This window comes from Neopelma chrysocephalum, unplaced genomic scaffold (genome assembly GCF_003984885.1).
Source record: "Neopelma chrysocephalum unplaced genomic scaffold, ASM398488v2 Primary Assembly neopelma1_200, whole genome shotgun sequence".
Lineage (NCBI taxonomy): Eukaryota > Metazoa > Chordata > Aves > Passeriformes > Pipridae > Neopelma > Neopelma chrysocephalum.
Window position 1 is genome coordinate 767454 of NW_020897862.1, and position 27931 is coordinate 795384.

The 27931-nt window shown below is 55.0% G+C and overlaps 1 protein-coding gene across 2 annotated transcripts; it reads left to right on the top strand.

Annotated features, from left to right (window-relative positions):
- Positions 1-403: 403 nt before the first annotated feature.
- On the top strand, positions 404-27668 carry VWA5B1 (von Willebrand factor A domain containing 5B1). 2 transcript variants are annotated; one of them, XM_027702878.1, is made up of 23 exons: positions 404-495; positions 704-854; positions 6004-6175; positions 6410-6556; positions 6908-7130; positions 7316-7458; positions 7706-7837; positions 8093-8217; positions 11227-11403; positions 14253-14363; positions 14886-15088; positions 16825-16939; positions 18400-18660; positions 18912-19107; positions 20035-20222; positions 22347-22566; positions 22710-23027; positions 23605-23742; positions 24303-24428; positions 24921-24995; positions 25374-25443; positions 25656-25779; positions 25999-27668. In XM_027702878.1, the coding sequence occupies exons 3-23, from the start codon at positions 6037-6039 to the stop codon at positions 26749-26751; spliced, it is 3984 nt and encodes a 1327-aa protein (XP_027558679.1). In that variant the 5' UTR covers positions 404-495; positions 704-854; positions 6004-6036; the 3' UTR covers positions 26752-27668. The 2 variants fall into 2 exon arrangements, with proteins under 2 accessions (XP_027558679.1, XP_027558680.1); XM_027702879.1 differs by having other exon boundaries at positions 18475-18660.
- Positions 27669-27931: the final 263 nt, after the last annotated feature.

The window sequence follows — 27931 nt, forward strand, 5'->3', positions numbered from 1 at the left end:
GATTTTGGGGGGCTTTAGGGTGCTTTCTTTCCCATAAAAGAGGAAAGGGAGGACAGAAATGAATGCAGAGGATTCTCCCCCTTCGAGCAGCAGCTGTGCAAAATCTCACCCTGGGGAGGCAAATCATGGGGGTGGGCAAAAGGCTTTTGCAGCCCCCTTTCTCCACCAGCCTGCCCAGCTCGGGGGCATCTCTTCCACCCAGGTGGGCTTCGTCCCTCGCCCCTTCCCTCCCCGGGCGCAGGAGGGGAGCGAGGGGAGGGGAAGCCGGCGGGGTGTTTAGGGGGATTGTCATGGTTACCTCCCTGGCAAAACAAATGGTTCCACTGGATGATGATGATGATGATGACAGTGGTCACTCAGACAGCTCCGGACAGTGTGGGGCGGCGGTGGGGGGGGCGAGAAAGCCACCCTGGGGAGCCAGAACCGCCCCCCTTGGGGAGCCAGACACCCTGGCGGCTCCTCGCCGCCGGGGCACGTGTTGCTGCAGCCCGTTCGGTAAGACCCTTCCTCCCCCACTCCAGACCCGCCCTGGACACCCCTGGTCCCCCCAGCCCCGCTACGCGGTGGGGAGGGTCCGGGGGGGTGATGCCACCGGTTGCCGAGGTGGCTGGTGGTGCAGCGCTCCCCCACCCCAAGCCCCGGCGCTCCCTCCTCTCCCTCCCTTTTCCTCTCTCCTCATCTTCCCTCACTCCCTGTCTTCCAGAGACAAAAGCGCTCCGCAGCCGTGCCTGTCGCCTTCAGGATTCCTCCTCTCCCTCCTGCCCCCCCAGCCCGGCCGCAGAGGGGCTGGAAGAGTGGGTGAAGTTGCTCCAACCCCCCCATTCCCTTCCTCCTCCTCCTCTCTCCCAGGAAAGGTAAGAAAAGCAGTGGCTACTCTCCCTTTGCTCCTGCACCTTTTTAGCTCCGCAGGGGTGGGTGTGAGGTGCGTGTGTGTCTGTGTGTGTGTGTGTGTCACTTCCCAAGGCTGTGCACGATCCCAGCACAAAGCAGCTCACTGAAGAGATCCCTGTCATAATATTTCTGCAGGCACAAGCCCACACTTTGCAAGCTGCTGCTTCCCAGCCTTGCCTTTTCCCGGCTGGATAGTGAGTCCTGGAGCATCCCATCCCTCCCCAAAATTGTGCAGACATCAGTAGTGACTGTCTCCATCTCCCTGCAGGCAGAGGACAGGGATGGATGGGGGGGTGATGCTGGGGGTGACGGGCTCTTGCTCTCCTGGGCAGCCAGGTGGGATATCCTGGCTGTGGACACACTGTTTGGGGAAGGAGGACTGACCTTGGCAGGGTGAGGGGGGCTGATCCCCCCAGTAAGGGTCAAAGCTTGTATCTGCCACATTGGCTGGGGCATGGCAGGGCAGGGATGGATGGGGAAGGGCTGTGCTGCTCCTGAGGGCCCTGCGTGTCTCCTTGGATCCAGACGCATTCCAATTATGGAGTTTGGCAATTTTAGCCCAGCTGAGGGTTGTCTGGGCTAACACACCCCCCCTCTGGTTCAGCTCAGAGATCTTCCCCCAGCTGCCAGCCTGGCAAGGTGGGGGTTATCTAAACCCTGTGTCAGAAATGAGTGATTGACAGCTCTAGAAAGGGGCTTCAGACCCAGCTCTGGGGCCGGGCTGGTGGCCCAAGACACCTGCCAGGGGTATTACTGGCAGATCCCAAAATCCATCTCTGCCAGGGCTGTCAGTCATGTTCCAACCTGGCACTGCATCACCCCGGGAATGAGGACCCAGTTGCTTTCACTGGGTGCTGGCAGGAACAGCTGCTCCCCAACCTTCCCCCAGTCTCCATATCCAAGGCCTCAGGGTGCCCTTGGGGACACCCCAAAGGGATGTGTGTCTCTGCCCAGCGACCTTTGTCACCTCTGTGGCAGTGGGGGGCTGTGTTGTCACCCTTCCAGGGCCTGCAGTGGATGTTTTTCTGCTTTCCCTATCAGGTGTGATACCCCACTTGCAGTTTGAGGTTTGGGGAGACTGGAGGTGGGAGAAAAACTCCTGTAGCTTTTCCTGGGAAGTTCCCACAGATCTGCCATGGTGGATCCCTAGCTCTTCCAGTCAGGAGAGTGCTGTGTATGCTTTGGAAACATCATTTGTCCTGGGGCTTCCTAGAGATGTTTTGGGGGTTGATCCCAGTTCCCTGGCCAGGTTTGAGCCTCATGCTTTGGGGGAAAGCAGCTGGAGGGGTCCTGTATGTCTTAGTTGTGACCTGAAGATGATGTGGGTCAGGTAGGTGAAGTCAGGGGTCCCTCAGCAGCATGCCCACATCTCCCTGAGCCGTGTTGTCCTTGAAAACCAGGGAAAATTCCCAAGTGTTACTCTACTTAAAAGCCCTGAAAGTTTGGGAGGTGCGGGGCTTCTCCTGTCTCGGGTTTGCAAACAGGGGGGAATTCGCTTCCCCGTGGGGATTGCCCAGGGACGCTGGTGGAGGGTTGTGGTGCAACAGGCACCTTGTCACCATCCTTGTCGGGATCTGTCCACCTGTAAATCTCCACAGGGCACTCCGGCTGTCGTCATCCCGGCCAGCCACTGGATGTCAGTGTTGCTTGAGACAGACGAAGCGGAAAGAATATTTTACTCAGCTGGAGGAAACCAGCCACCCGCCGAGCAGTGGGGATGTGCCCCAGGTCTGGCTCGGACCTGGAGGTGTGGCCTCCAAGGGAACCCGTTTGGGGCCGGTTTGGGGTTAGGACAGGGCGGGGCAGCGAGTCAGCGACCCAAAAGTGCATCGTGTGGCACCAGGGCTGGGCTTCACATGGCTCTTCATGTCTTGGGGGGGTTCAGAAGCCAGGGCTGCCCCTGGACATCTGCCCTTCAGGCAGCAGGACTGGATGGGGCTGTGTTGGCTTTTATTCCAGCTCCTGGTTTGGCTCTCCCTGTCCTGTTGTCAGCTGTAGGTGCCACAGACCCTGTGCTGTGGCACTGCTGGGACCCCAACGTACGACTGGGAGTCAAGTCCTGTCCGAAGCCAGGCTGTGTGCTCACAATTTGCTCTGTTTTTCTATTCAATACATGAAAATACACCTCAGAGGAGCATTATTCTGCCTCTGTCTTTACTCCACGGGCTCAGACAGATTTTTCTGAGGGCACATCAGTGCTCAGAGACACAGACAGACACCCAGGGCAGCTCTGAGCAGCGCTCCAGGCGTCGCCCCCCCTTTTTCAGGCACACGAACGCGTTTGCCAACCCAAGCCTTTAAAATTCAGCCCCAGCCTCGCACTGCTGGGAAGGCACCCGCAGCCACGTGGAGGGGCTGGAGCCCGTGCTCCAGATCCCAGCCCTGAGCGCTCTGCACGTCACCGGGACCGTCCGCGGACGTCGGAGCAGCATCAGCACCTTCCCCGTCAGCCGGGCACAGGAATTGGCCGAGGGAATTGCCTGGAGTGGGGTGAGCACGTTACTGCGTCGCTCCCTCCTCCGTGGCCAGGAAGAGCAGTGGATTGTCGTGGAAAGAGTGTTTACAAAGGAAGGAAGAAAAAAAAAAAAAAAGGGAAACACAGTAGCATCCCGGTGGTGTGCCAGGTCTGGAGCATGGGACAATGTCTGTCCCCAGCCCTGAGCTGCTCCCCAGCTGATGGGATTACAGGTGTGGGGTATTCGGGGGCTGAAGGTATTTACCAGTGGTTTCCCTTTTCCCCCAGGATGTCAGACACTGCGTGGGGCCGTGGGTTGGGACCAGGTGGGTGGGATGGCCCCGTGCCTGCCCCAGGGCACGTTTGGTGGCAGTGAGAGGGCACCCTGAGGACTGGGGGGGTGCAAGGATACCCTGTGCTGCCGTGATGCTGGTGGTAATTTTTGGGATGCAGCGTCCTGTCAGCTGCTGTACTGAAGGTGCAGCCCTGGGACCTGGATGGAGACCGAGCACAGGTCCTGGAGTGGCAAAGGCAGGATGGGGAGCAGCTGGGGGGCTGGTGATGGGCTCCTGGGGGAAACAGGAGAGAGATGCCAGCTCTCCCACTGCTCTCCCCCACTCCAGCCTCCCCACTCTCCCTTTCCTTGCTGCAGTCACTTGATGGCGTTGGTGACACGATCTGTGCAGAGCAGCCCCATGGCTGTGCTGGCCACATCCCCATCCACAGGGTTTTCACTGGGAAGAGCCCCCCAGGACCTCCCTGTCCTTGTAGGGCTGGTTTTTCTGGCTGGCACAGCAGGCAGGGCTAATTGCAGGCTCCTCTGGACCCCTGGGATCTGTGGGAAAGGTGCAACTCTCCTGGCTGGCTTCATACAGGACATGGCACCGGGCTCTGCATCCCACCAAGGGTCCCTTAGTGCTTGTCCTGGCCCAGGTGATGCAGAAATCCCTGCTGGCAGAGTGGTTCCCATGGGAGCCACGTCCCCAGTCTCCCACAGGTGAGGGGCTTGGATCTCAACCATAGCTCTGCCCTAAGTCTCTGCAGCCAAGGGAGCTTCTGAGCTAAAATCACAGCTCCTGGAGCCCAAATTCACGCCTTAGGCAGCCCATAATGAATTCTTGTTGTGCCAAGCTGATAGAGAGCATCTTCACCTTGTTATTTCCTCCTTTCTTTCTTCCTTAAGGCAAAATAATCCCCCCCTCCTTCCTTAAGTGCCCCACCTGGCATTTAATCACTTCCCGATGTCCTGATGGCCTCTGCCCTCTGCAGAGAAGGGACCCTGTAGCAGGTGGAGCCTTGACAGCTCCTGACTTTACAACATCCCTGTTGGCACGGCTTGGAGCACCCCGGTGTGGAATGGGCTCCCCTGGCTCAGGCAGGGCTCCTGTGTTGGAACAGCTGAGCTGGACACGCTCCTGCATCTCCTCATGCACCCCATGGATGCATCCCCTGACCTCCCTGGGCAGCCCCTGGCGTGAGCAGCACTTGTGGCGGCAGGAGGGGAGGATTAAATCGGGAATGGCAGAGGTTGTTGGCTGGGATTCAGAGGCGTGCCTTGGGATTACTGCCCTCCATCACCATCCTCGCTGCTGTTTTCTTTGCTCGGTTTCCCTGGCTGCTCTCCCCCATCCCAGCCAGCCCTTCTTGCTCTCCCCACCTCTCTCCCTTTTTCCTCTCTTAAAGCCGCCGTTTTCCTGCCCGAGTGCCCGTGGAGCTCGTGGCCTTGATGTTCTGCTGCTCACGTCTTCCGTGGCATTTGCATATAAAGGTGGTTTTTAATAACGCAGGACTGGTAGGAAATGAGAAACTGATGTATTTCGGTGCTTCTGGCTCCTCCTGGGCCTTGTAAATCACTGCACAAAGCACTGCAGAGCCAGCCCGGGAGAACTGCTGCCTAGCAACTTCTCCCGATGCCCCGGGGGAGCGGGATGTGGACCTGAAAGCCACCTGAAAGGTCTCCTTTAAAACCCTCGGGCTTGGGGGAGAGGAGCTGGAACAGAGGAAAACCTGCTCAGGGGAAAAGAGTTGGAATGTAATTGGCAGGAGGAGCCACTTTGCATCTGAATGTCTCGGCTGAGCACAGCGTGGGATGAGTCAGCCTGTGCAGGAAGGATCTGTGGATGCGGGGCAGCAGAGCCACGCACCTCCCCGAAACGCAGCGAGGATGAGGATGGGCAAGGGCGTGGGAGGGCAGGAGGATGCCTGGCTCTGCCTGCCTGCTCTTCCTTCCCGCAGGATAAAGGAAAACTCTCAGGATCTTAGCCTTATCCTGGAGAAAGTTGTCATTTTGGATGGATAATGAGGAGCAAGAGGGATAAAAAAAGGATGTTCACCTGTTCTGCCCAGACTCCAGCAGTGTGAGAGCTGGGGAGATACACCAGTATGGATCTCTGGAGCCACTTGTCTCCAGCCAGGCAGGTTTGATCCCTTGTGCCAGCAGGGATATGGGAAATGGGTTTGCCATGTGTCTTCCCACCAAGGTCTTGCTCTGTCCCCATCCCCCAAGTGGAGCCACCAAGCCCAGGTCTCGTCCTCTCCGGTGTCACTCACCTTTCTGTCCTCAGAACTGCAGAAAACAACATGAGGTGACAGTGGCACACAAACATTTTGGGCACTTGGTGCTTCTCATTCACTCTCACCTTTCCACCTCTCTCCAGCTCCCCACCATCACCGACAGACCCCCTGGGAAGATGCCAGGGCTGATTAACTGGGCGACCCTCTCCCCGCTGCCCCTCACCACGTCGGAGGTGACATCTTGTGTCAGCGGCTACGCCTTGGGGATGACAGCCCTGCTCACCTACCACAACCCAGACCCCCAGGCTTTGGAAGGCAAGTTTCGAGGAGTAAAGCTCGGGAAGGGAACTTTAGAGCCAGGCATATAGCAGTGCTGGGTCTCTGTGCATGCCTTAAACCTTCAGACGCTGGTGGGAAGAGCAACCAAGTGTATCATGTCCGAGGCTGCAATTTTTTAGGTGTGAAAAACCCCTGAGAAGTGACAAGAGGGTGCTGGCAGGTGGGTCCAGGGAAGTGGCTGGTGTTGCTAAAACCCCTCCTGGCTGGCAGGTCTCTTTGTGTTCCCCTTGGATGAGGGCACGGCCGTCGTGGGCTTCGAGGCGACCGTGTCCCGGCGCGTGGTGACGGTGCAGATCAAAGACAAAGCCAAGATAGATGACACCTACTTGGACAGCTGCAGCCTCCCCAGTGGAAGAGGTGAGGAGGTGGAGGGTGTTTTAGGGGATGTGGGGGAGAAAAGGATGGCAAGAGGAATGGGGAGGTGGCAGGGGGCGGCTGGCTGGCATATGCCATGGCATTGAGGGGGCTCCTTGTGAAAGGCTGAGTTGTTGTGGCGCTTGTGTCCCTGCCAGAAATGTCAGTCTTATCTGTTTTGGAAAGCACTGCTGCTTCTGGGCAGCCAAAGGAGTGATGCAGAAGGCTGGGGCTCTTTAGACAATGCTGATGTGTGCAGTGGGGGCTGCTTCGGGTGTTTGATCCAGAGATGGGGGGAATGTTTTCCACTTTTGTGTCACTGTGTCTTCCTGGTGTGGTCCTGTCTCTGTGCAGGAAGGATCCTGATGGATGAGGACCTGGAGAGGATTGTTTTTGTGGCTAACCTGGGCATGATTCCTCCCCTGGAAAGCATCTCCATCTTCATCAGCACCTCCTCTGAGCTGCAGACTACGCCCAGCGGGGCTGTGAGGGTCCTTCTGCCAGCTGTGTGTGTCCCCAGGGTCCCCCGGCCCAGCCTGGAGAATGCCAGCAGCCCTTCCAGCCACCAGCTCCGAACGTACGGAAAACCACGGGGTGGGCTCTGGCTGGGACTGATCCAGGGGGATGCAGGTCTGGCCAAGGAGGACTTTGTTCTCACTGTGGGAGGCTGGAGAGCTGCTGCAAGCTCTTCCTCTGGCAGACCTCTATCCTGGGGGGATAGAACTTGTTCACAGGGTTTATTTGGGCCCATCTCACTGGCAGGGACAAGCACCACTGTGGATCAGAGAGCCCGGATCAAGGGAACAGGTCCTGCCTGGCTCAGCTGCTGGAGAGTGAGGCCACCAACCCCTTCGAGTACGAGTTCAGCTTCCACCTGGAGATTCGGGGGCCGTGCCTGCTGGCAGGTAGGAACACCAGTGCCATCCTGCTGCACTGGGATGGTCTATCACCTCCTCAAGGCAACATCCACACTCTTCCTCCTTCACTGTCCCTCAGCGTGGGATCTATTTTGACAAGTTAGCTCTGCTGAGGTGGATTTACCAGCACAGGAGTGATGCCAACGTGGGTTCCTGTCCTCTGCCACCTTGACATCTCTTCTCCCTGGTCTTCCCAACCCTCAATCCCTAACGGCACCTTGGTTTTCCTGGGCAGGCGTTGAGAGTCCTACCCATGAGATCCGAGCAGACGCCGAGCCCTCGGCTCGCTCTGCCAAGAGCATCGTGATCACCCTGGCCAACAAACACACCTTCGACAGGCCCGTGGAGATCCTCATCCATCCCAGTGGTAGGTGGGCTCTGCTTCCTCTCTGCTGGTCTTGCCCCTTCCTGGGATCCTCATCTGTAGCTCTGGGCACGGCTGGATTAGCGCTGGTTTTGTGAATATTGTCAGGGTTTGGCTTCCTCAGGAGGTAATTCCGGACTCTCCTGAGGTATTCGGTGCTCCCCAAGCTCAGAGATATTGCTGTTTTCCCAGGCTGCACCTCGGCCAAATGCAAATTTTAGCCAAGGCTGTTCTTCACTCGATTCTCTGCATTTCCAGAGCCCCACATGCCTCACATCTTAATGGAAGAAGGTGACATGACACCTGCAGAGTACGAACGACACCTGAAGGGGAAGAATGATTTCATTAAAGGCACTAAGAAAGACCCCAGTGCCGAGAAAAAGGTGAGAAACAAAAGCTGCAGGTGTTAGCTGAGGCTTTCCCTGGACTGGAGCTGAGCTAGCAAATGATTCCTTGTTCCCAGCACCACATATTACACTGTCCCTATAATCTCTGCAAGATCCTCCTGTGGAGAGGGGCTTGTGTGAAGGAAGAGGGGAAAATTCAGCAGTGCTGCTGATAAACTGAGTGTGGAAGGAGCTCTGAGATGGTTATTGTGTGTATAATTAGTGCTAGTCTAGCATAGCATAATTAGAGAGGTGCGTTGTGATAGCATTAAGGGTATTATAATTATTGCAGTGACATAGAATAAAATATTCTTTTAATTGCTCAGTAAATGTTTACTGTTTCTGGATATCTGTCAGAGAGAAAGAAGTGATTTTGCTTGGAATAATGAGCTGAACTGAAGACAAGGTAGGAGAAACTTCTCTTTGTTCTGCTGAGCAGCAAAGAGAAAAATATCTGCGCTGGGATTTGTGCCTTGTCTTCCAGCAGTTCTGAAGGAATGAGTGACAGCCCAGAACCTCAGCGTGTCTGGGAGCAGCTCAGGGCCCTCTGAGTTTCCAGGGTGGGCGTCTTCCCCTAAGGCACAGGTTGTGCTTGTGTGACCACAGCCCGGGGCTGAAGGTGTCAGCGCCTGTTTTACCCACACCAGAGCTCTCTGTGCTCCCAGAGATGCTCATTTCTCCCTAAACTCCTTCTCCGTGTGCCTGATCCTGGTTCCTGCTTGGCAGAAATCCTGGACCTGCTGCAGGGATGGCTCCCTGTGCTCCTGTGACTTCTTCTGTCACCAGAAAACATGTCAACCTTCCTCTCCTTCCCTTTGCCCTCCACTCCCTCTCACAGGGCTGGGACTGCGTGTGCTCCTCTAATTGTGTTCAGTGTGGAACGAGATGGAACTCCCACGCTACGCCTTGGATGCTCCCTAATTATTCCTCTGTCTTTAGCACGTCAAATTATCTAAGGGGGGATCATTTCCCTGCAGGAAACCCATCTGTTCCTCAAGAGGGCTGGGAAACAACTGCAGGGAGCAGAGGAAATGCCCGAAATGTCTGAGATGGATGATGGGCTGGAATTGCTGCTCAGAGCAGGACACTGGGCACCTCTCAGCTTAAATTAAATTAGCCCAGAAATTTCAGCAGTAAATGATAATTAATTTTCCTCCCCTGGTTTGTTATGCAAAAGGCTTGGATGCTGTCAGCTGCAGGGTGGTGGGGATGGATGCACACTGGAATCAACTCTCCTCAATACGATCTGATTAGTTTACTGTAATTGGATAATGGGTGGAGGGGAACGGAAGGGAGGTGAGGAGGAGATGTTTTCTTTCTGGTTGACTTGTAGTAGCAGCTCTGAAGCTGTTTTCTGAAGGTTTGCCTGTTAAATTCCCTCCAAAGTCAGTGAGAAATCCCAAAATATGGGCTTAGCCCAAGCACACAAGGATTTTATGTCATGGATCTCCAAGAGCATCCGAGGGAGTGCTGTAGGTAGGTTAGGACCACAACTGGACAAAGGCAGCAAGGATCCCCTTGGTCTGAAACGTGATAAACTGGGAATGATGACATATGGCTGGGGGAAAATGGGGATAGAAAAAGCTCTTTGATTTCCCTGTGTCTGATTAATTTATACTCCAAAGTATGAGAGGATGAGCGAGAGCTGAGGTGGCAGCAAGGTGCTTGTTCCTGTGAGTGAGACCCGTCTTTTCACAGGGTCAGAGCAGCAGCACTGGGGCAGCAGAGCTGAAAGCAGAGCTCTTGCAAGTGTTGATCCACAGGGACTCTTGAGTTACATAAAATAAAGGTGGGTCGTTGGGTCGCAGATCAAGGAACATGACTCACGGCCAGAGAAAACAAGCCTGGTTATCTGGGGTCTGATTTACTGCCAGTGAAACCAACGAGAAGAGCAGCCAGAAAGAGGAGAAAACAGGCAAATAAAAGATGCTGAGGATTGAGCTGTTGTTGTGGAGCGTGTTTCCACCCTCAGACCCAGGGATGAAGGGCCACAGCTGGGGTGATGTGGGGTGGCCGAGCTCCCTTGGGAGCAGCTGAGGCCGTGAACCCACGACAGCTTGATACACATGTAACAGCACATTATAAACCCATCACAAGATGTTTTCACCAGTTTAATTTTATCCCATTTGCAATGAATACTTGAAATGGAAGGAGGGAAAATGCAGAGCCATTAGAGCTGTGTGCAGTGCAGGGACAGATCATGCGGGTCCCATTGAACGGTGGCCACAATGACCGGTTTGACTCTCCAAAGCCTTTCAATCCCTACAAAGAAAAGCGATAAAAGAGCTGGGCAGAAAAAGCAGCAAACCAGAGGCAGCAGGAATGAATTGAAGCAGTGAACACAGCACACCGAGGGCTGCATCTCTTGCTTCATTAATGAGTGACCATGGAGAAAAACTCCGGTGTGCCTCAGTGGGATGCAAGGCTGTGCTAACGAACCAGGTTTTTGGGAAGGATCTAATGAAATGTTTGCAGAATCTGTTTTGCAAGGTGCTGTGTAGGGCCAGGTCTTTTGATTTCTCCTCCAGGTTCTCATCCGAGCGTGCAGCTGCTCCATAGAATTCCAGAATGGTTTGGGTGGAAAGGGACCTTAAAGACAATCCCATTCCACCCCCCTGCCATGGGCAAAGACAACTTCCACCAGACCACATTGCTCCAAGCCCTGTCCAACCTGGCTTTGAACATTTCCAGGGATGGTGAATGCTTTTATATGTGCCGTGGTCCCTGATTTAGGCTTTCTGCCAGCTGTTGTCCCCTGAGCAGTGTGTGACTGAGGAGGCAGGAATTCCATTTACCCCCGGAGCAGCTCCCCTGGAGGTATGAACAGAACAACTTCAGTGCACCCTGAGCCTTGGTGTTGTCACCTCTGAGGCCAGAACAAGCAGATTCTGGCCTGCAGAAGGCCACACACTTACATTTTCAGGCACACAGCCCTGCTCTGATTCTAGTGCAACTGAAATGGGGCAGAAAAATCAACCTCTTGATCTCTGTCCTCCTTTCTTGCAGACAGAAATCATCAGGAAGCGGCTGAACAAGGACATCCCCCACCACCCCATCATCATGCTCAACTTCTGCCCTGACTTGAGGACTGTCCAGCCAGGCCTTCAGAATGCCCAAGGGGAGTTTATCTTCCTCATAGACCGCAGCAGGAGTATGAGCAGTGGGAACATCAACTGTGTCAAGGTACCTGCGGGAGGGGAAGCACCTGCATGTCAGCAAAGGGTGAATTTTAGAGAGCAGTGGGGGTGCTGAGTGCTGAGGAGTGTTCATTATGAGGGGATGGGGGGTAATTATACGCTGTAGCTTTAGTCATCTCAACCATGGGGCTTGTTAGGTACCTGCAGCGAAGCTCATTCTCCCCTGTTCTCTTCCTCATCTTCCTATCAGCACATCAAATGCAAAGTTATTTTCTTTCCCTCTCTTGCTGGCATGTTTTGTGCATCCCTTCTCCAGTTCTCCCTGTCTCCAGGAAGGCTTTGGGTGATTTCTGTCTAGGGGGGAACCCTCCAGGGTGCTCCAAGGGGAGCGACTTGCTGACCATGAGTTAGGAGATGTTTTGCTGAGGGGCACCTCTTGCACCCCATGAAAAAACCCTTTCCCAAACACAAATCAGCAGCAGACTGGTGGAGGGTTGTGGGAGATGTGCTGAGACATCTGGATAAAAAAGGGCCTGGAGAAAGGCTTTGTCAAGATGTTTTGTGGGTCTGAGGTTCCCCTGTCAGATGTGACCCTTTACCCAGCACCAACCCCAGTGCAGGACCGTGCACTTGGTCTGTTGAACCTCATGAGCTTCACACAGACCCACTTCTTGAGCTTGTCCATCTTTTAACACATCTCCTTTCCCATCTGTCTCTGGTTTCCATGGGAACTGCTGGAGGACAGACACCTCCGGCAACAAGGATTGGGATGCTGGGGAGCCTGAGGATGGCTGCAGCAGGTCCCCTGGGATAGGGAGGCTGTTCCCAAAGGGATCAGGATATCTCTGAGTTGTACCCCTTTCCCTCAGGACCTTTAGGAATCTGGGAATCTCTGCCCCATGCCAGATTTTTGCTTTCCAGCTTGCGGCATGGCTGGGTTAGGGCACCACAGCCTCTGCAGACTCCGTGAAAGCTGGTTTGTCCCATGGGGATGGAGACCCTTGCAGGGACAGACCCCCTCTCTGGGAGGTCCTGAGCTGGGACTCCCATTGCAGAAGTGCTGTACAAACAGGAGAAAGAAAATATACTTTGTTGGAGATAGTGGAAATTTCAGAGGAGATGCCTCAAGGGAGAAACCCACTGTCCTTCTTTTGAGTCTCCCATCCTTGTTTGTCACTTGCAAACAAAGGTCCCTCGCAGGAAGGGCTCTTCTTAGTAGGTTTGGGTGGGTTTTGCTTGATGGAAACTTCTGCATCGTCCTCAGATGGCTGGATGAGTGAGGTGACAGGGCTTGGAGCTGTGCAGCTGCAGGGATGCACAAAGGGATGAGATGGGATGGCTCAAGTGGAGCAGGAGGGCATCTGGCCAAAGCAGCTGAGGTGGAAAGTTCAGAGGCTTAAATTCCCTGCAGCCAGTCCCTTTCCCATCCTGATGCAGCCAGGGAGAAGAGCCAGGCTGTGATGGTACATCGAGCTTGCTGGCAAAAAACTACACTAATAACTGGGAATTGACTTTTCTGGAAGCAAACATCCCTCCTTATTGAGTTGCTGTATAGATATTGAGTGCAACAGGATCAAGATCAATATTTACCATAAGAAGCAATAAATCTTCCTGGTTGCTGAAACAGCAACCAGGCATCAGTTGCCCGCTTTGGGAAGTGCTTTAACAGAAACATTTGGAAATTTGTATTTTTTTCCCTTGTAATGAGTTCCAAGATGGGATGTCAGCGCTGAGATCTGGAAGAGCCAGCATCCCAGGAGCCATCTGGGAGCAGCGGTATAAATACACCCTCGTAGGTTTGAGATAACAGCTTGGATTAAAGCACTCCAGAGCTTGTTAAAGGGCAGCCCTGTTCTTGTATTCCCCTGATTTTCAGTGCTCCAGCTCTGCCGTGCTGAGTCTTGCAGGAGCTGGGACCTGGACTGACCTGGCACCACGTCCCTGGTGGTCTCAGGCGGGTTCTCTGTGTGCCCTCTGTGGTCACTCGGTCTTTGCCACTGCACAGGCCAACACAAGGTGGCTGTTCCTGCTCATTTGACCTTGGCAGCTCCTCCTGGGACTGGCTCTAGGGTTTCTGCTGCCCTCGGCAGACTGGCAGGAGTCTGCCTTGATCAGCATTTAAAAAGAACCAAGCTGCTCTTGAAGCTTTGCTTTACATTTTGCTTTAAATAAACATTTTGCTTTAAATTGGCTTCCTCTCCTGACACATAATTGCTCCTCAAAGCTCAAGAGCATCTTGGGCAGCTCTTGCCCAGTTGCTGCTCTCAAAAGCTCTGTCCTGGAGTTGTCCATGACCATCACAAATGTCTGTGACAATTCAATTTGCTCTTCCCTTATGTAAAGCCCAGGAATAGGCACGTTAGATAACCACCTCTGGTAAAGAAAATAGCTTTAAACTGTTGTCTCCCAGCTATTTTAATTGAAGCCAGCTATGAATACAAGAGAATTGGGGATGGGGGAGGCTTTTCCTTTTGTGTAACTTTGAGCTGTTTGTTTATTTTCTGCAAGTTTAGGCATTGAGATGCATTGCGTGTCGCACTTCTCAATTTCACACTCTGCTTCTCACCCACCAGCTCGGTGCTGCAGCACCGTGTTGCCAGCACAAATTGAATCCCTTAAAAACAAACACGAAAATTTGTTCAGCTCTTTGTTGGTCTTTTTTTTTTTTCCCAAAGACTCCCCGTTTTCCTCACTGCTTTGGGTCCCAAATACCATTCAGGGGCCTTTGGAAAGAGCAGTGTCCCTGTTGCAGTGCACGGGAAAGAAATAGTTGGTTTTCTGGCAAATGCAGGTGGGAATAAGGTGGGATGGCTCCAGGCAGAGCTTTTCCTGGTGAAGCTGTGGCAGCCAGGGAGAGTCCTGGGGTGATGATGCCTGTTCATTTTCCACCCCCAGGATGCCCTGTTGGTCATTCTCAAGAGCCTGATGCCAACGTGCCTCTTCAACATCATCGGGTTTGGATCCACCTTTAAGACCCTCTTTCCTGCCAGTCAGGCCTATTGTGAGGTGGGTGAACCCACATTTCACAGAATCACAGAATCACAGACTGGTTTGGTTGGATGGGACCTTAGCTCATCTCATTCCACCCCCTGCCGTGGGCAAGGACATTTCCCACCATCCCAGGTTGCTTCAAGCCCCATCCAACCTGGCCTTGGACACTTCCAGGGATGGGGCAGCCACAGCTTCTCTGGGCAACCTGTGCCAGGGCCTCACCACCCTCAAGGGAAGAATTTCTTCCTAATATCTAATCCAAACCTGCCCTTCTTCAGCTTAAGGCCATTCCCCCTTGTTCTGTCACTACATACCCCTGTAAAAGGTCCCTCTCCAGCTCTCTTGGAGCCTCTTCAGGTACTGGAAGGGGCTCTGAAGTCTCCCCAGAGCCTTGTCTTCCCCAGTCCAACTCCCTCAGCCTGTCTCCATAGCAGAGGTGCTCCTTGGTGCTCGGGGGGGAGCTGGTGCTGACAATTCCACTGCTCCTTTGTGCTCGGGGGGAGCTGGTGCTGACAATTCCACTGCTCCTTTGGGCAGGAGAGCCTGGCCCTGGCCTGCAAGAGCATCAGGAGGATCCGTGCTGACATGGGCAGCACCAACATCTTGTCCCCTCTGAAGTGGGTCATCCGTCAGCCCATCCACAGGGGCCACCCCCGACTGCTCTTCCTGCTGACGGACGGGGCCATCAGCAACACGGGGAAGGTCCTGGAGCTGCTGAGGAACCACTCCTGCTCCACCAGGTACGGAGGGATCACCCCCGTGGGGCCAAAATCCCCAGGCACAGGGAGGGATGTGCCTCTCCTTGGCCACAGCCCCATCTCACACGCGTCCCCACTTGAGAGGCACAGGCAGGAGAGATTGCTGCTGTGAGCCATGGGAGAACCTCAAAGGGTTTGGAACAGATCCCAGAAGTTCAGATGCTTTTTAAACAATCAAAAGCAGGATAATTGAGCTGACAACTTCACAGCTCTTGTCTGATGCTTCCTGCTAGGAGAGATTGACATGCCAACAATCTTCCTTGCCTTTTTTTGGTTTTAATTTTTTTTTTTTTTAAAGCACATCTGGGGCTGGCCCCAGCTGCTTCCAGGATGGGGCTGTGCAGAATTGAATATGCTGAAAGGGAGCAATGTAAAAAGCAGCTAATTTGTGCCTTGAGCTCCCAGCCTGGCTTCCCAGCCCTGATCACAGCCTGTTCTGGTTTCTCCTCTGCTTCTTTAAGGGGCACAAAACGTAAGAAAAATGTAAGAAATCCTGATTCCTCTTCCATCCCTCAGACTTCACAGCTTAGCAGGGAAGCTGCTCTGTGGGTTTTTAGCTACATGGAGGTCTAATTGCTTCCCAGCTGTACAGGGCATCCCACTCCTCACTCTTACAGAGGCGTGGGATAAATGTGATCAGTGTTAGAGTGTGGTCTCAGGTGACCCTGGAAGGCAGGATCATGTGCATGGCCCACCTCAAAAGAAGATCAGAGCTTTATTTGAGAGGGGTATGAGGCTGGCCAAGGATTTGCAGCCAGCTGAGGATTAAAAACCCCTAAGAGAAAAGCCCCTCATGTGGATGGAATTTGCTGCTGAAGGTGGTTTCTCTCTCAGTGATCCACTGCCCTGACCAAACGCCATATCCCACCCATCCCCATCCTTCTGGCTTCCTGCCACATCCATCCCCACCAGGCACTGCCATTCCTGCCTGGACTGCAGCTCAGCTTCCAGCCTTCAGCCCAAACCGAATCCTGATTCACAGAGCTGGGAGTCAGGGGAGCAGCTCCTCCTTCCTTGAGAAAACGTTTATTGTAATTGTGAGCGGAGATAATTACTGGGTCTTTAGTGCTATTGACCACAGGCAGCAGGGAAAAGAGGTGAACTGGCAGCAAAGCAGCTTGTTTGTGTTTGCAGAGGAGGGCAGGGCTCGGGGTCCTGCTGGGAAGCCCCTGAGTGTCACTGCTGAAGGCTGGTCTTTGGGGAAGGGGTTTGAGGTCTGCTGAGAGGAAAGGGCTGGTGGTTCATAGAATCCCAGAATGGTTTGGGTGGGAAAGGACCTTAAACCTCATCTCCTTCCACTCCCTGCCACGGGCAGGGACACCTTCCACCAGACCAGGTTGCTCCAAGCCCCGTCCAACCTGGCCTTGGACACTTCCAGGGACAGGGGAGTCACAGCTTCACCACCCTCACAGGGAAGAATTCCTTCCCCATATCCCATCTAACCCTGCCCTCTGCCAGTTTGAAGCCATTCCCCCTTTTCTGATCACTCCAGGCCCTCATCCAAAGTCCCTCTGCAGCTCTCTTGGAGTTCCTTTAGGCACTGGAAGGTTTCTCACCCTCCTGCCAGCCACCTCTAAGAGGAGCTGGTTTGATTTCCTCTGGCCATAGCAGTGGGATAAAGCCGGGGGGATCTTCTGCCTGCAGGGAGTGGATGAGCCGCGTGGGGCTGGGGGAAATGACTTGTCCCCTGGATTTTGATTCTCCCTCTCCCTTTGCAGGTGCTACAGCTTCGGCATCGGGCCAAACGCCTGCAGGAGGCTGGTCCGGGGTCTGGCTGCCGTGTCCAGGGGCACTGCCGAGTTCCTGGCGGAGGGAGAGAGGCTGCAGCCCAAGGTACAGCCCCTCACTGCCCAGGGACCGCCCCTGGAGGCTCTAACGATGCTCTGGTTCAGCGAGGGGGGGAGGCCACGGCTCACAGCGGGTTTATTCCCCATTCCTGGTGCTGCCTTTCCACCTCCCCCCCCGGCAGCAGGTGGGCGAGGCGGGAGGGGATGAAGGAGCATCTCCATCTCCGGCTGTCGGAGGGAGTGGGAGGGTGTGTTTACCCTCTGCGTGGGGCTGGGGAAACGCGATAGCCGCGATACAGCAGCTCTGGCTTCAAAGGCAGCTGCTGCCTCAGACACCGGCGAGGGCAGAGGGACCGGCATCAAAGCAGCCAATTAGTTTTGAAGTCAGGCTCAGCCCTGGCTTTGCTCAGGCGAGAAGGACCTGGGGTTTGAGGGAGAGGAATGCGCTGCGATAGCTTTGCCCATTAAGCCGGCTTTAAAGCCTCTTCATTTCCACTCTCCCCATGAAGAGTAAACCCGTGTGCCTCAAATTCGGCTCTGTCCCCTGGTGAAAGCACAGAGCCCAGCTTGCCACCCACTGCACGGCTAGACCCAGAGGGAATTGGGTCTTTAGCTCCTAAATATCTCTAAAAAGCCAGCTCCTGCCTTCTTGATTTGAAAATGAGGAGTTCAGCAACCCCCACGTCTGCAGGAACCTGGAGCACACAAAAAGCTCTGTAAGAATGGCATCAACATTTCTGATGTAAATTAAAAGCAAAGACAGTGAAGAGAGAGGGTTTTTATCGAGCTATTAATAAGAGCTTTGCAGGCTGTGCAGCTCTGTGCCTTCAGCAGTCTGAGGCATCAATTAATGGCCTTATAAAGCACAGCCTGGTGTGTCTTCCCAAGCCTGTGAAAAAAACAAGGAACAATAGGGAATATTCGAGCTGTTCTGCCTCCAAATCCGGTGTTCACTTCCCCTGGTGTGCAGAGAAGCTCATGTGGATGGCTCCCTGATAGGTTTGTCCATAAGCTGTTCACAAATGTTGGTCTTCTCCACATGTGTGATTGGCAGAGCATTGCTGATCTCCGGCAGTGGCTTGTGCCGGCAAGGAGCCATCCCAAAAATATTGGTGCTGTCACTCTGTATGTGAATGTCATGGCTTGGGACAGGGATGGGGCTTGGACAAGTGAAGATCAACAGCTTTTCCTGGGTGCTGGGTGGGAGCAGGGGATGCTGCAAGATACTTCTGGCCACAAGCTCCCACCTTGCTCTGAGCCGGCAGCACGTGCAAGATCAGCCCCGTGTTCCATCAGTATCTACCCTTGGTAAAGAATCACGGAATCACCAAGTCATTTAGGTAGGAAAAGACCTGTAAGATCATTGAGTCCAACCATTAACGCAGCACTGTCAAGTATAACCATGCTGAGGGTGCTGGGAGGGGTATGGAGTAGAGTAAGAGCTGTCAGGAGAGGGTAGGAATCAGCTGATGGATTTGTTTGAAGAAATCTTCCCCTTCCCTGCAGCACACAGCACGTGCACCATGGCACACACAGCACCCAGCTGCTTGTTCCCCCTCTCCCCTCTGCTCCCTGCCTCAGATGATCAGGTCGCTGAAGAAGGCGATGGCGCCGGTCCTGAGCGACGTGTCCGTGGAGTGGGTCTTCCCCGAGAGCACCGAGGTCTTGGTTTCCCCTGTCAGCACCAGCTGCCTCTTCCCTGGTGACCACTTGGTTGGCTATGGCATCATCTGTGATACCTCCCTGTACCTCTCCAACCCCAGATCCGTGAGTCCATGGGGCTGCCCCCGGAGTGTGGGGCTGCCCTGGAGGTGAGGGGTGTCGGGGTGTGTGTACACGAGTGTCTCAGCTCTGTGCATGGCCAGGAGGTGTTTCCTTCTTCCTGACTCTGTCCTTAAGAGAGGTGGTGGATGAGACTTTGGGGAGCAGTAGTGGATAGGGGTGCTGGTGCCCAGGGGCTGGGATCTGGCTGATGGATGCGCTGGTGGGACCCGTTCCCTCTCTCTGCTTTCCCACAGGACAAGCGGCGGCGTTACAGCACGATGCGTTCCCAGGAGTCGGGCAGCTCCGTCTTCTTTCACTCCCAGGAGGAGGGAGCAGACGTGGAGAGCTGGAATCATTCCAGAGACTCGGAGGGCTCCTGCCCTGCCGAGCGCTCCCCCGACCACCTGGGGGTGGGCAGAGATCCCGGGGGAGAGTCGGACACGGACACGGGTCAGAGTTCCCTCTGCACACGCGTGGGTGTGATGCTCCTGTCTCCCTAATCAAGCTCCTGTCACTGCTTCCCCGATTTGCTTCCCTGATAAATAAGTGTCTTCAGCTACAAAGAGCCAGAGGAGTTTGCAGGAGGGATGACAGATCTCCTGGGGCTTGAGCGAGTCTGTTTGGTTTGGATGTTTTATCCAAACCTGTCAGGAAATCAAGGGAAGCCCCGGAGAGCTGGATACCCTGGAGATTTTCAAAGCTTTGGCTTTGACCACATAATTATTTACAAGCTTCCCAAGCAGTGTGTGAAGGAGTGCAGTGAGCAAATGGGTAGCTCTGCTAGAGCATCCCTGCACCTGCAAAACAGCTTCCCAGTCAGGAGAGGGGGGGAATGGATCCCAAGCCCTGTCCCCAGGGTGTCCCCCCTCCCCACCATGGTTTGAGTGGGTGTTTGTGTCAGCAGCATTTGGCATAAAGCAGCTGGGGGAACCTTTGTTACTCACGGGATGTTATTCCCTTATATTTCGAGAGGAGCTGTGCTGTGCATCCCCTCAAACTTGTCAAAAGCAATGAGAAATCATGTCTTTCCAAGGCAAATTTTACTCTTGCTCTGACAGGAGGATGTCTGCACTAATTAAATTTCATTAGTAAACCCTTTGTCTTCTCCAGGGAGGCTTGGGGAAATGCAGTCAGGCTTCTTCTGTCTGAAAACTGCTCAGACAAAACCTCCCCAACCTGCTCTCTCAACATCTGCAGGAATTTTGAGTGTTCCCGTTTCCTTTTGCGGTTTCATTAAAACTTTGCAGGGCTGAGTGTGGCCCCCTCAGCCCCGGGAGGACCCTGGGGTGGGCCCCCTGCCTCCCACCACGAGCCAAGGGGGGATGGCACTGGCTGATCCCGCTCTGGAGCGGAGCTGATCCTCTCTCCCACCTTCAGGAAGGGATGTGAAGGGTTCCTCCAGGAGACGAGCATACAGCACCACCCAAATCGCTGACCACAAGCCTGGCAGGAAGGTGCCCACGGCCAGTGATCCCAGCACAGCCCTGGTGAAAAACCCCCTTCGGAAAACCCACCTGCAGGACCTGCAGCAGGTCAGCCCCGAGCCCTGGCAGGTGGATTTCCAGGTAGGTGATCCCTGGAGAGGGTTTACCTGCAGGTAGAAGCCAGCAAGGAAACTATCAGAGCCAGGGAAAGGGCGTGGCTGACACTAGTCCTAAGATATAGATATAGATAATAGACACAGTTCTGCAGCATATCACAAACACGTGGGAAATGAGCCAAGCAGAGAGCAGAGTGCCATCCTGATATCCCACAGCAGTCCCTCCCCATGGGAGCCCAGCTTTGCCCTGCTAAACTCCTCTCCCCTCACGCTGAGTGGCCTGTGCTTTGCCTTGCTGCTCCTCTGCTCCTTCTTATCTCCCTCCAATTTGGGATGCAAACTCACTGCAGGGCTGTGGCACTTCTGTGCCTTGCAGGGAAAAGGAACTCAGTGCCAAAACAGATTCCCAGCTGGATCCACAGCCTTATGCAGCATTAGGGTGAGATGTGGACCTGTGTGATGATACATCTGCTGAACAGGGTTATGTCCCCTGCCCGCAGCAGGTGGAATTTGGGAAGATTTTACAGCTGATCTATGGGAAGGGTGGGGATGGTTTTCTCCCATCCTTGGCATCACTGGGATGCTCTGCTCTGCAATCAGCATCTGCAGGGCTGGAAAGACCAGCAGCACTTTAGTTCCCATGGAAACTCAGAGTGAGGGATGTTTGGGGCTTTCTTTTCCCTTATGCTGCGGGTTAGAGATCACTGGGAGAGGGGTGGGAGGTGAGATCAGGGGGTGAAGGGGAAGCAGGGCCAGTGCTCCATAGGGAGGGATGAGACCTCTGCCTTCCAGCTGCAGCAGGGAGGGTGGTGAACGTGAGCAGTGGTAGGTTTTAGGGGTACCAGTAATCTTCCCTGTACTGGAAAGGTCCACAGAGCATCGTCCTGCTCATGGGATGCTCAGTGCGAGGGCAGGGATGGAAACGACTCCCTTCTGGAGGGCAGTAAATGGTTAACAGCATCCATCCTGCTCTTCATTAAATTCAGCCTGCTTTTGCTCTCCCTCCTGCTGCCAGGGCTCCCAGCAGCTCTCCCAGCTCCCGGTCCTGCTGCCAGGGCTTGACATTTTCGGGGGTGTGAAGACAAGCCCTCAGCTCGTCTCCACACGCGCCGTGCTGGGAAGGAAAGGTCAGTGCCAGCAATGGGCAGCCTAAACCCCCAGCTCTATTCCCAGCTGGCTTCCTCTGGCTGGGAGGAGAGCTCAGGCAGGAGAAGGAGCAGGTTTTGAATGGAAAGGGTCTGGCAGGGGCTTCTTTGAGCAGTTTGCTTTTAAATATCTCAATGTTAGCTTGGTAAGTAGCTCCTGGAGCTGTCAGCCTCCCATTTTTGCTGGTGGGCTCATAGAGCACCAAAAATTATGTGGTGATGGAGGTCATGTATCATCCAGAGAAAATATTCTTTCATCCAGCATGGAGGTCCACCACTTTCTACCATCTCTGTCCCTCACTGGGGTTGTGCTAGGAAAATAGAGAGTCTGTCAGTTTTAGGGGACCTTCCCACAGCCCTGGGGACAAGGATAAAACCCAGAGCTTACAGAGGGGAACATCTGTGTGGGATGTGACACCAGAGGTGCTGGAGTGGGGGATTCATGTCTCCTGAAAGTGGAGAAATAGACTCATTAAAAAAAAAAAAAAAAGATAAAAATTCCCTTCTCCCATCCCCTGCTCCTCTCTCCTTTCGTTACTAAGCAACTGGTCCTTGATCTTTCTGTCTCTCTTCTTTCCTTTGGTTCCCAAGTGAAGTCATTAAAATGTCTGGAGGGATGAAAATCATATTTCACCTTCTGCACGTCTGGGGAAGGAGCCCCTGGGGCCAGGGTCCCTTGGGGACGGACACACTGCAGGTCTGATGGAGGGCTCTGGGCACGAATCCCAGCCAGGGGTGGCCAGAGAAGGAAGGACTTGTGTGTGTGCAGGATTGCATCCCATGCTGGGGTCGGGCAGGGAGCAGGTGGGATCAGAAGGGACAGAGCAGGTCCATGCAAGGACCAGGGAGGACAGAGCAGGTCCGTGCAGGGAGCAGAGAGGACAGAGCAGGTCCGTGCAGGGATCAGAGAGGACAGAGCAGGTCCGTGCAGGGAGCAGAGAGGACAGAGCAGGTTCTACCATCGGCTGCAGCTGATCCAGCCCTAACATCTGCTCTGCTCTCAGCCCTTCCCAGCCAGCCCTCATGGCTCTGCCACCAGGATCCGTGGCACAGGTGCCAGGCGCCCATCCCTGCTCCACCGCGGCTCTGTGTCCTTCTGCCACGACACCAGCTCCCCTCCAGTGCTGGATGGGCTGCAGCAGACTCCAGGAAGGGGCTTTGAAGCACTGGATGCCAGTGTGAGCCTGAGGTCCTCGTCGGACAGCCGGAGCCCTGGGGACCCGGGTAACTGGCGGAGGAGAAGGGCTGGCGTTGCGCTACGTGCCACCGTGCGAAAATTAGGGAGGATTAATTATGGTTTCCCGGTGGCGGTGGGGAATTCAGCTCCCAGGGATGTGATTAATGATCTGCCTCTCCCCTCTCCGCAGAGTCTGCCCAGCATCCATCCCTCACGTTCGAGACGGAGACCTCCTCCGAATGGGAGCCACAGGACCTGGATGTCGGCGCTGCCTGCGGCTCCCCAAGATCCCCCAGGACCCTCTGCAAGGCGGTGGTGAAGGGGCTGAGGAACAACGAGCCCGTGCAGTGGGAAGTCCCCTTTGATATCCGCCCTTTCTTCCGGGAGCGGGAGAGCCAGGGCAATGGGGACACAGACCTGTGGAGTGAGACCTTCCACCACCTGGCAGCCAAGTCGGTCATCCGGGACTTGGAGCAGCTCGCCGAGAAGGAGTGTGAAATCGAGCACGGTAACACACTGCTGGCTGCAGGCAGACCCTGCCCGGCCTTTGGGGGGCTTTCCAGCAGCCTCAGCAGCCTCTGGAATTAAAGCAAGAGCTGGAAGTGGTGAAATATTAGGGAATGTCTCACACAGTTCCCAAATGACAGCTTCCTCCAGCTGTCTTGTGTTTTCCTCCTGCTTCTGCACATCAGCATGCCTGAGCTTGTGCTCCTGCACACTCCTCAGGAGCAGGGCTCAATGACCCTTGTGGGTCCCTTCCAACTCAGTATATTCCATGCTTCTATGATTCCTCTGCTTCACGCATCAGGCAGCATGGTTATTTTTAAGGAGTTGGTCACTTGGAGCTGGGAGGAGGCATCAAACTCTGAGGATCTAGGAGCAGCCACACATCAGTGCTCTGGGCTGCACGTCCCTGGGTCTTGTCAAACTTCTCCTCCATGAAGTGTATCTGGGCATGTAAAATAAGAGCAGAAGAAGCATTTTAGGCAGAGTTTAGAGCAGTACAGGGATACAGTCTCTGCTGGGTCTGGGAGCTGGGTTCAAGGTGTGGCCTGGACTCTGAGCCTGGTGTCCCTCCCTGGCAGGGTCCGGGCGGCGGTACCAGCTCAACGCTGTCCACACCAGCAAGGCCTGTAATGTCATCAGCAAGTACACGGCGTTTGTGCCAGTGGATCTGAGCACCAGCTCCTACCTGCCCACCCTGGTCCAGTACACCCACACAGGTAACGTGGTGTGAAACGTCCTGGGAGGGAGAGTGTCACTGAGAAACCTCGCTCAGGGCAAACCCTGTGAAGGCACAGCTCAGTGCTGCACCAGACTATATACCCGAGGCCATGGCTGAGCTCTTGGTGGTAAGAACCTCTTCCCATGGCCAGGGAAAAGGTCCACTCTTAGGCCTGGATGCCCACAGATGCCCCGAGAATCACGGAATGGTTTGGTTGGAAAGGACCTTGAAGATCATCAGTTCCACCCCCTGCCATGGGCAGGGACACCTTCCACTAGCCCAGGTTGCTCCAAGCCCTGTCCAGCCTGGTCTTGGACACTTCCAGGGATGGGGCAGCCACAGCTTCTCTGGGCAACCTGTGCCAGGGCCTCCCCACCCTCCCAGGGAGGAATTCCTTCCTAATACCTAATCTAAACCTGCTCTCTATTGGTTTGAAGCCATTCCCCCTTGTCCTGTCACTACAGTTCCTGACCAAACGCATCACTCTGCGGGTTTTGTTGCCATCGTGTGTGTGCCAGTCCCTCTCTAACCCTGGCCATTCCCTTCTCTCGTGCCAAGGGGCAGTATCCAAGCAAGGCAACCAGAGGAGCCTGAGCTCAGGAAACAGAAGGCATCGTGGCCTTTCCCCTGGACGTCCCCAGTCAGCTTGTGGCCAGAATGGAGACGATAGATTTTACAGCACGAGTAAGATTCCCTGGGGTTTTGTCTCCTTCCTGGTGTTACAGATCTCAGTGGTTTGGAACATCTCTGGTCTTTTTTAATTCTGCCTTCTTCTTTGGATGCGTTGCTCACCAGACACGTGCCTGGCTGGAGCTCATCTCCTTAAATGGGGAAGAAGCTTCAATTTACCCTGAAATCACAGGTCATGCTGCTGACAATCCTGGGAAGTTAATTGGCAGCCGTAACGGGGATAACACGGGGGATGAAACGGGTGTAATTAGAGGCAAGGGGACGTGAGGCACTTGCTTGTCACCAAATCCTCCACTAATGAAGACGAGTTGGATTGGACCTTGTCTGGCACTGTCAGAGCTGCAGCTGAGTTAACGTGGCCCTGATGAGGCTCATTCCCCCGAGGATGCCGTGGGGAGGGAGAGCGGCGCTGCCGCAGCCACCGCAGCGGGGGCACGACGGGGGTTTCAGCTGGGTGGTGTTCCTGATGTGCTTCCTCCATTCCAGATGCCGAGGAGAGCAGCCTGTCCCCCTCCAGCACCCCTCCCTCCTCTGCCTGGGAGCGCTGCCGTCTCCCCGAAGGTAGGAAAAGAGCTGGTGGCACTTGCCAGGGTGCAGCTGCATCAAGTCCATGGTTTGGGCTCTTCACCAAATATTTTGCTGAGTTTTGGGGGGTTTTGTAAAACTTTATGACCTATTTAGGCTTGTGAACACAAGACCTGACTCTTTTTGGGGTACAAAGGATGGAACCTGATGCGACTGTTGGTATAAATCTCCCCCAGGCTCATTTTTAAGAGGTGTGGGAGTTTTATTATCCACACAGGAAAAATGAGACAAGGGGAGAGGAAGGATTTTGCCAAAGACTCAGCAGATGGACAAGCCTGCCCATGTCCCAGCATACTGTGCTCCCTTTCTCCCTCCTGTAGCACATCATTTACCCCCAGCTCTGTTTCTTCCCAGGGCCACTCCAGAGCGTGTCTGCTTCCTCTGCACAAGCCCAAAAATCCATCGAGAGGCTTTTTGCTGCCAGGTATGGACCACCTTAACCTTAGCAGGTGCCTTTTACTTCCCTGGGTCTGAAGTGAACACAAGTGAGGGGGAGAGAGAAAGGACATCCAGGGACAGCAGCCAGAGCTGGGACCCAGCATGATGCCAGTGCTGGGGACCAGGGAGGGCTTTTGGAGGAGAGGGTGGGAATCAGGAGGAGCATGGAGGTTACAGTCACCTTTTTATCCTCCTCAGGCTGACCCTCAATAAAACCAGGCTGCTGGTTCGAGCTGCCAAAGGGTTCATGAGTAAATCTCCAAGCAGAGGAAGCGAAGCCAGCTCTGAGGGTGACAATGAAAGCATGAACTACCTTCCCCTGGTGAGCAGCTCCTTCCTGGGTCTTGTTGGGGTTGCGTGGTCACTGCAGGGGAGCAGAGGGAGGATGCCCCCGGATCTTTCCTCTTGCTGTCTCTGACAACCACATGCAGTGGTCTGCTCAAAGACAGAGAGCTGCTCCACCCATCCACGCCTTTTCCCTGAACTTACCACAAGTGGTTGGTACCTCAGAGCTTCCCTGTGTGCCCACCATCCCTTGCAGGTGTCCCTGCAGCTGGCCTGTGGTGCCTTTCTCCTGAACTCGGCCTTCTGCAACGCCGTCAACATCCCCATGGAGAAGCTGAAGTGGACGTCACCCTTCGCCTGCCACCGCCTGTCCCTCAGCCCCTCCGGCTCCTACAGCACCAAGAAGACCACGGAGCACAAAAACCTCGGCTCCAGCCAGCAGCTCCTGGTCCCCAATGGGCATGGGAAGAGCCCCACCAGCAGAGACACCGCTCAGGGTGTGGTGCTGGAAGGCCCCGGCAGCCACACGGAGGACGCCGGGCGCCTCCGGCACTTGTCGGGCAGCGCGGTGGAGAGCATCTCCAGGGCTCTGAAAGCCGAGAAGGAACTGTCCCCCCCGGCCATCACCATCCGCCGCTTCTCCTCCCCGGAGAGCACGCTGGGCTCGGCCGACTGGGAAGCCGACAGCGGCCGGGGCTCGGAGACAGATGGCTCCGAGGTGCAGGCACTGCTCCTCGATGTGGAGCTGCAGCAGCAGACGGAGCCCGAGGGGATGCTCTGGGCCACGGCGGTGGCCCTGGCCTGGCTGGAGCACAGCTCGGCTTCCTACTTCATCGAGTGGGAGCTGGTGGCTGCCAAAGCCAGCCTGTGGCTGAGCGGGCAGGACTTCCCGGAGGGATCCAGCCTGGCCACAGTGAAAGCTGCAGCCCAGCAGCTCTTCGTGCTCCTCCGGCACTGGGATGAAAACCTGGAGTTCAACCTGCTGTGCTACAACCCGGGCAGTGTGTAGGGAGGGTGAGGAGGGAGGCTTGGGTGGATTACTGAGGGTGCAGGAGCAGGGATCAATCCTTAAGGAAACACCTCCAAGGAGCTCCTCTGCTGCAGGGCTATGTGTGTTTGTTAGAGCAAACCCTGTGAATGGAGCAGTCCAGGCTCCATCCTGCACTCAGCAGTCGGAGTTTTGCCCTGGGAGGGAACCTTCAGCTGCTCTTGCTATTTATTTTCGGCTGGAGCAGCACTTCCAGCTACAGCAGTTTCCTCTGATCCTGGTTCCTTCTGGTTCCCAGAGCAGATCTTGCTGCCTACTCCACTTGCCCTGTCCTTGCTTGGCTGCCTCTTCCCAGTCCCAAATTGCTGCCAAGCCCCTGCTGCAGCCCCCCAGCCCTGAGTCCCTGCTCTCCTGAGGCTCCTGACTGGCTCCTGCCATCTCAGATGGCTTCCAGGGAAGATTAATGTCTGACAACATGCTCATCACATGGATCAAAGGGAATCTGGGCTGGGAATGACCATCTGAATAGCAGCCCTGCTGTCACAGCCAGGAGGATCAAGCCCAGCCACACACCAACAAGTTGAGCCAGTCGGAGACTGGGACCAAACCCCATCCCATCCACACGGTGCTGGGCTCCCTCAGCCCCCCTGCAATCCCAGAGGGAGTTTGTGAGACCCCTTGCAGCCAATGTGTGCCTTCAAAGCTTCACAGGCAGAGCAGGGGCACCTGGGATTGAAGGATCAAGTGCCTATGGAGGGAATCACACGTCTCTGTCTCCGGCATGGCTGTGATGCCCGTGGAGCCCATCCAAAACCCGCTGCCTTTCACTCCTTTCCTTGGCATGGAGCAGCCTTGCCATGTCCCACCAGGCTTCTGTCTTGTGTCTGCATGTCTGGGGAGCAGATGGGAGGGACAATGGGGACCCCGAGCACCCCTCTGGGGTCCCCAGGAGCTTCCCTCTGGTCTCTGCTCTCAGTGTCAGCTCTCTGGGCTCCCCAGAACAACAAGTACCCCTCCAGTCTCTGACCTGGTGTCACCTCTCCTGGGTTCCCAGGACCATGAATGTCCCTCTGGTCTCTGCTCTCAATGTCACCTCTCCAGTGTCCCCAGGACCATGAACATCCCTCTGGTCTCTGCTCTCAGTGTCAGCTCTCCAGGGTCCCCAGGAGGATCCCTCCAGTCTCTGCTCTGGTGTCACCTC

Coding starts and splice junctions, on each gene's coding strand:
- VWA5B1 (XM_027702878.1), top strand. CDS start 6,037: ATGCCAGGGCTGATTAACTGGGCGACCCTCTCCCCGCTGCCCCTCACC. Junction 7,838..8,092: donor GATCCTCATCCATCCCAGTG/GTAGGTGGGCTC, acceptor CTGCATTTCCAG/AGCCCCACATGCCTCACATC. Junction 23,028..23,604: donor GGAGTGTGAAATCGAGCACG/GTAACACACTGC, acceptor CCTCCCTGGCAG/GGTCCGGGCGGCGGTACCAG.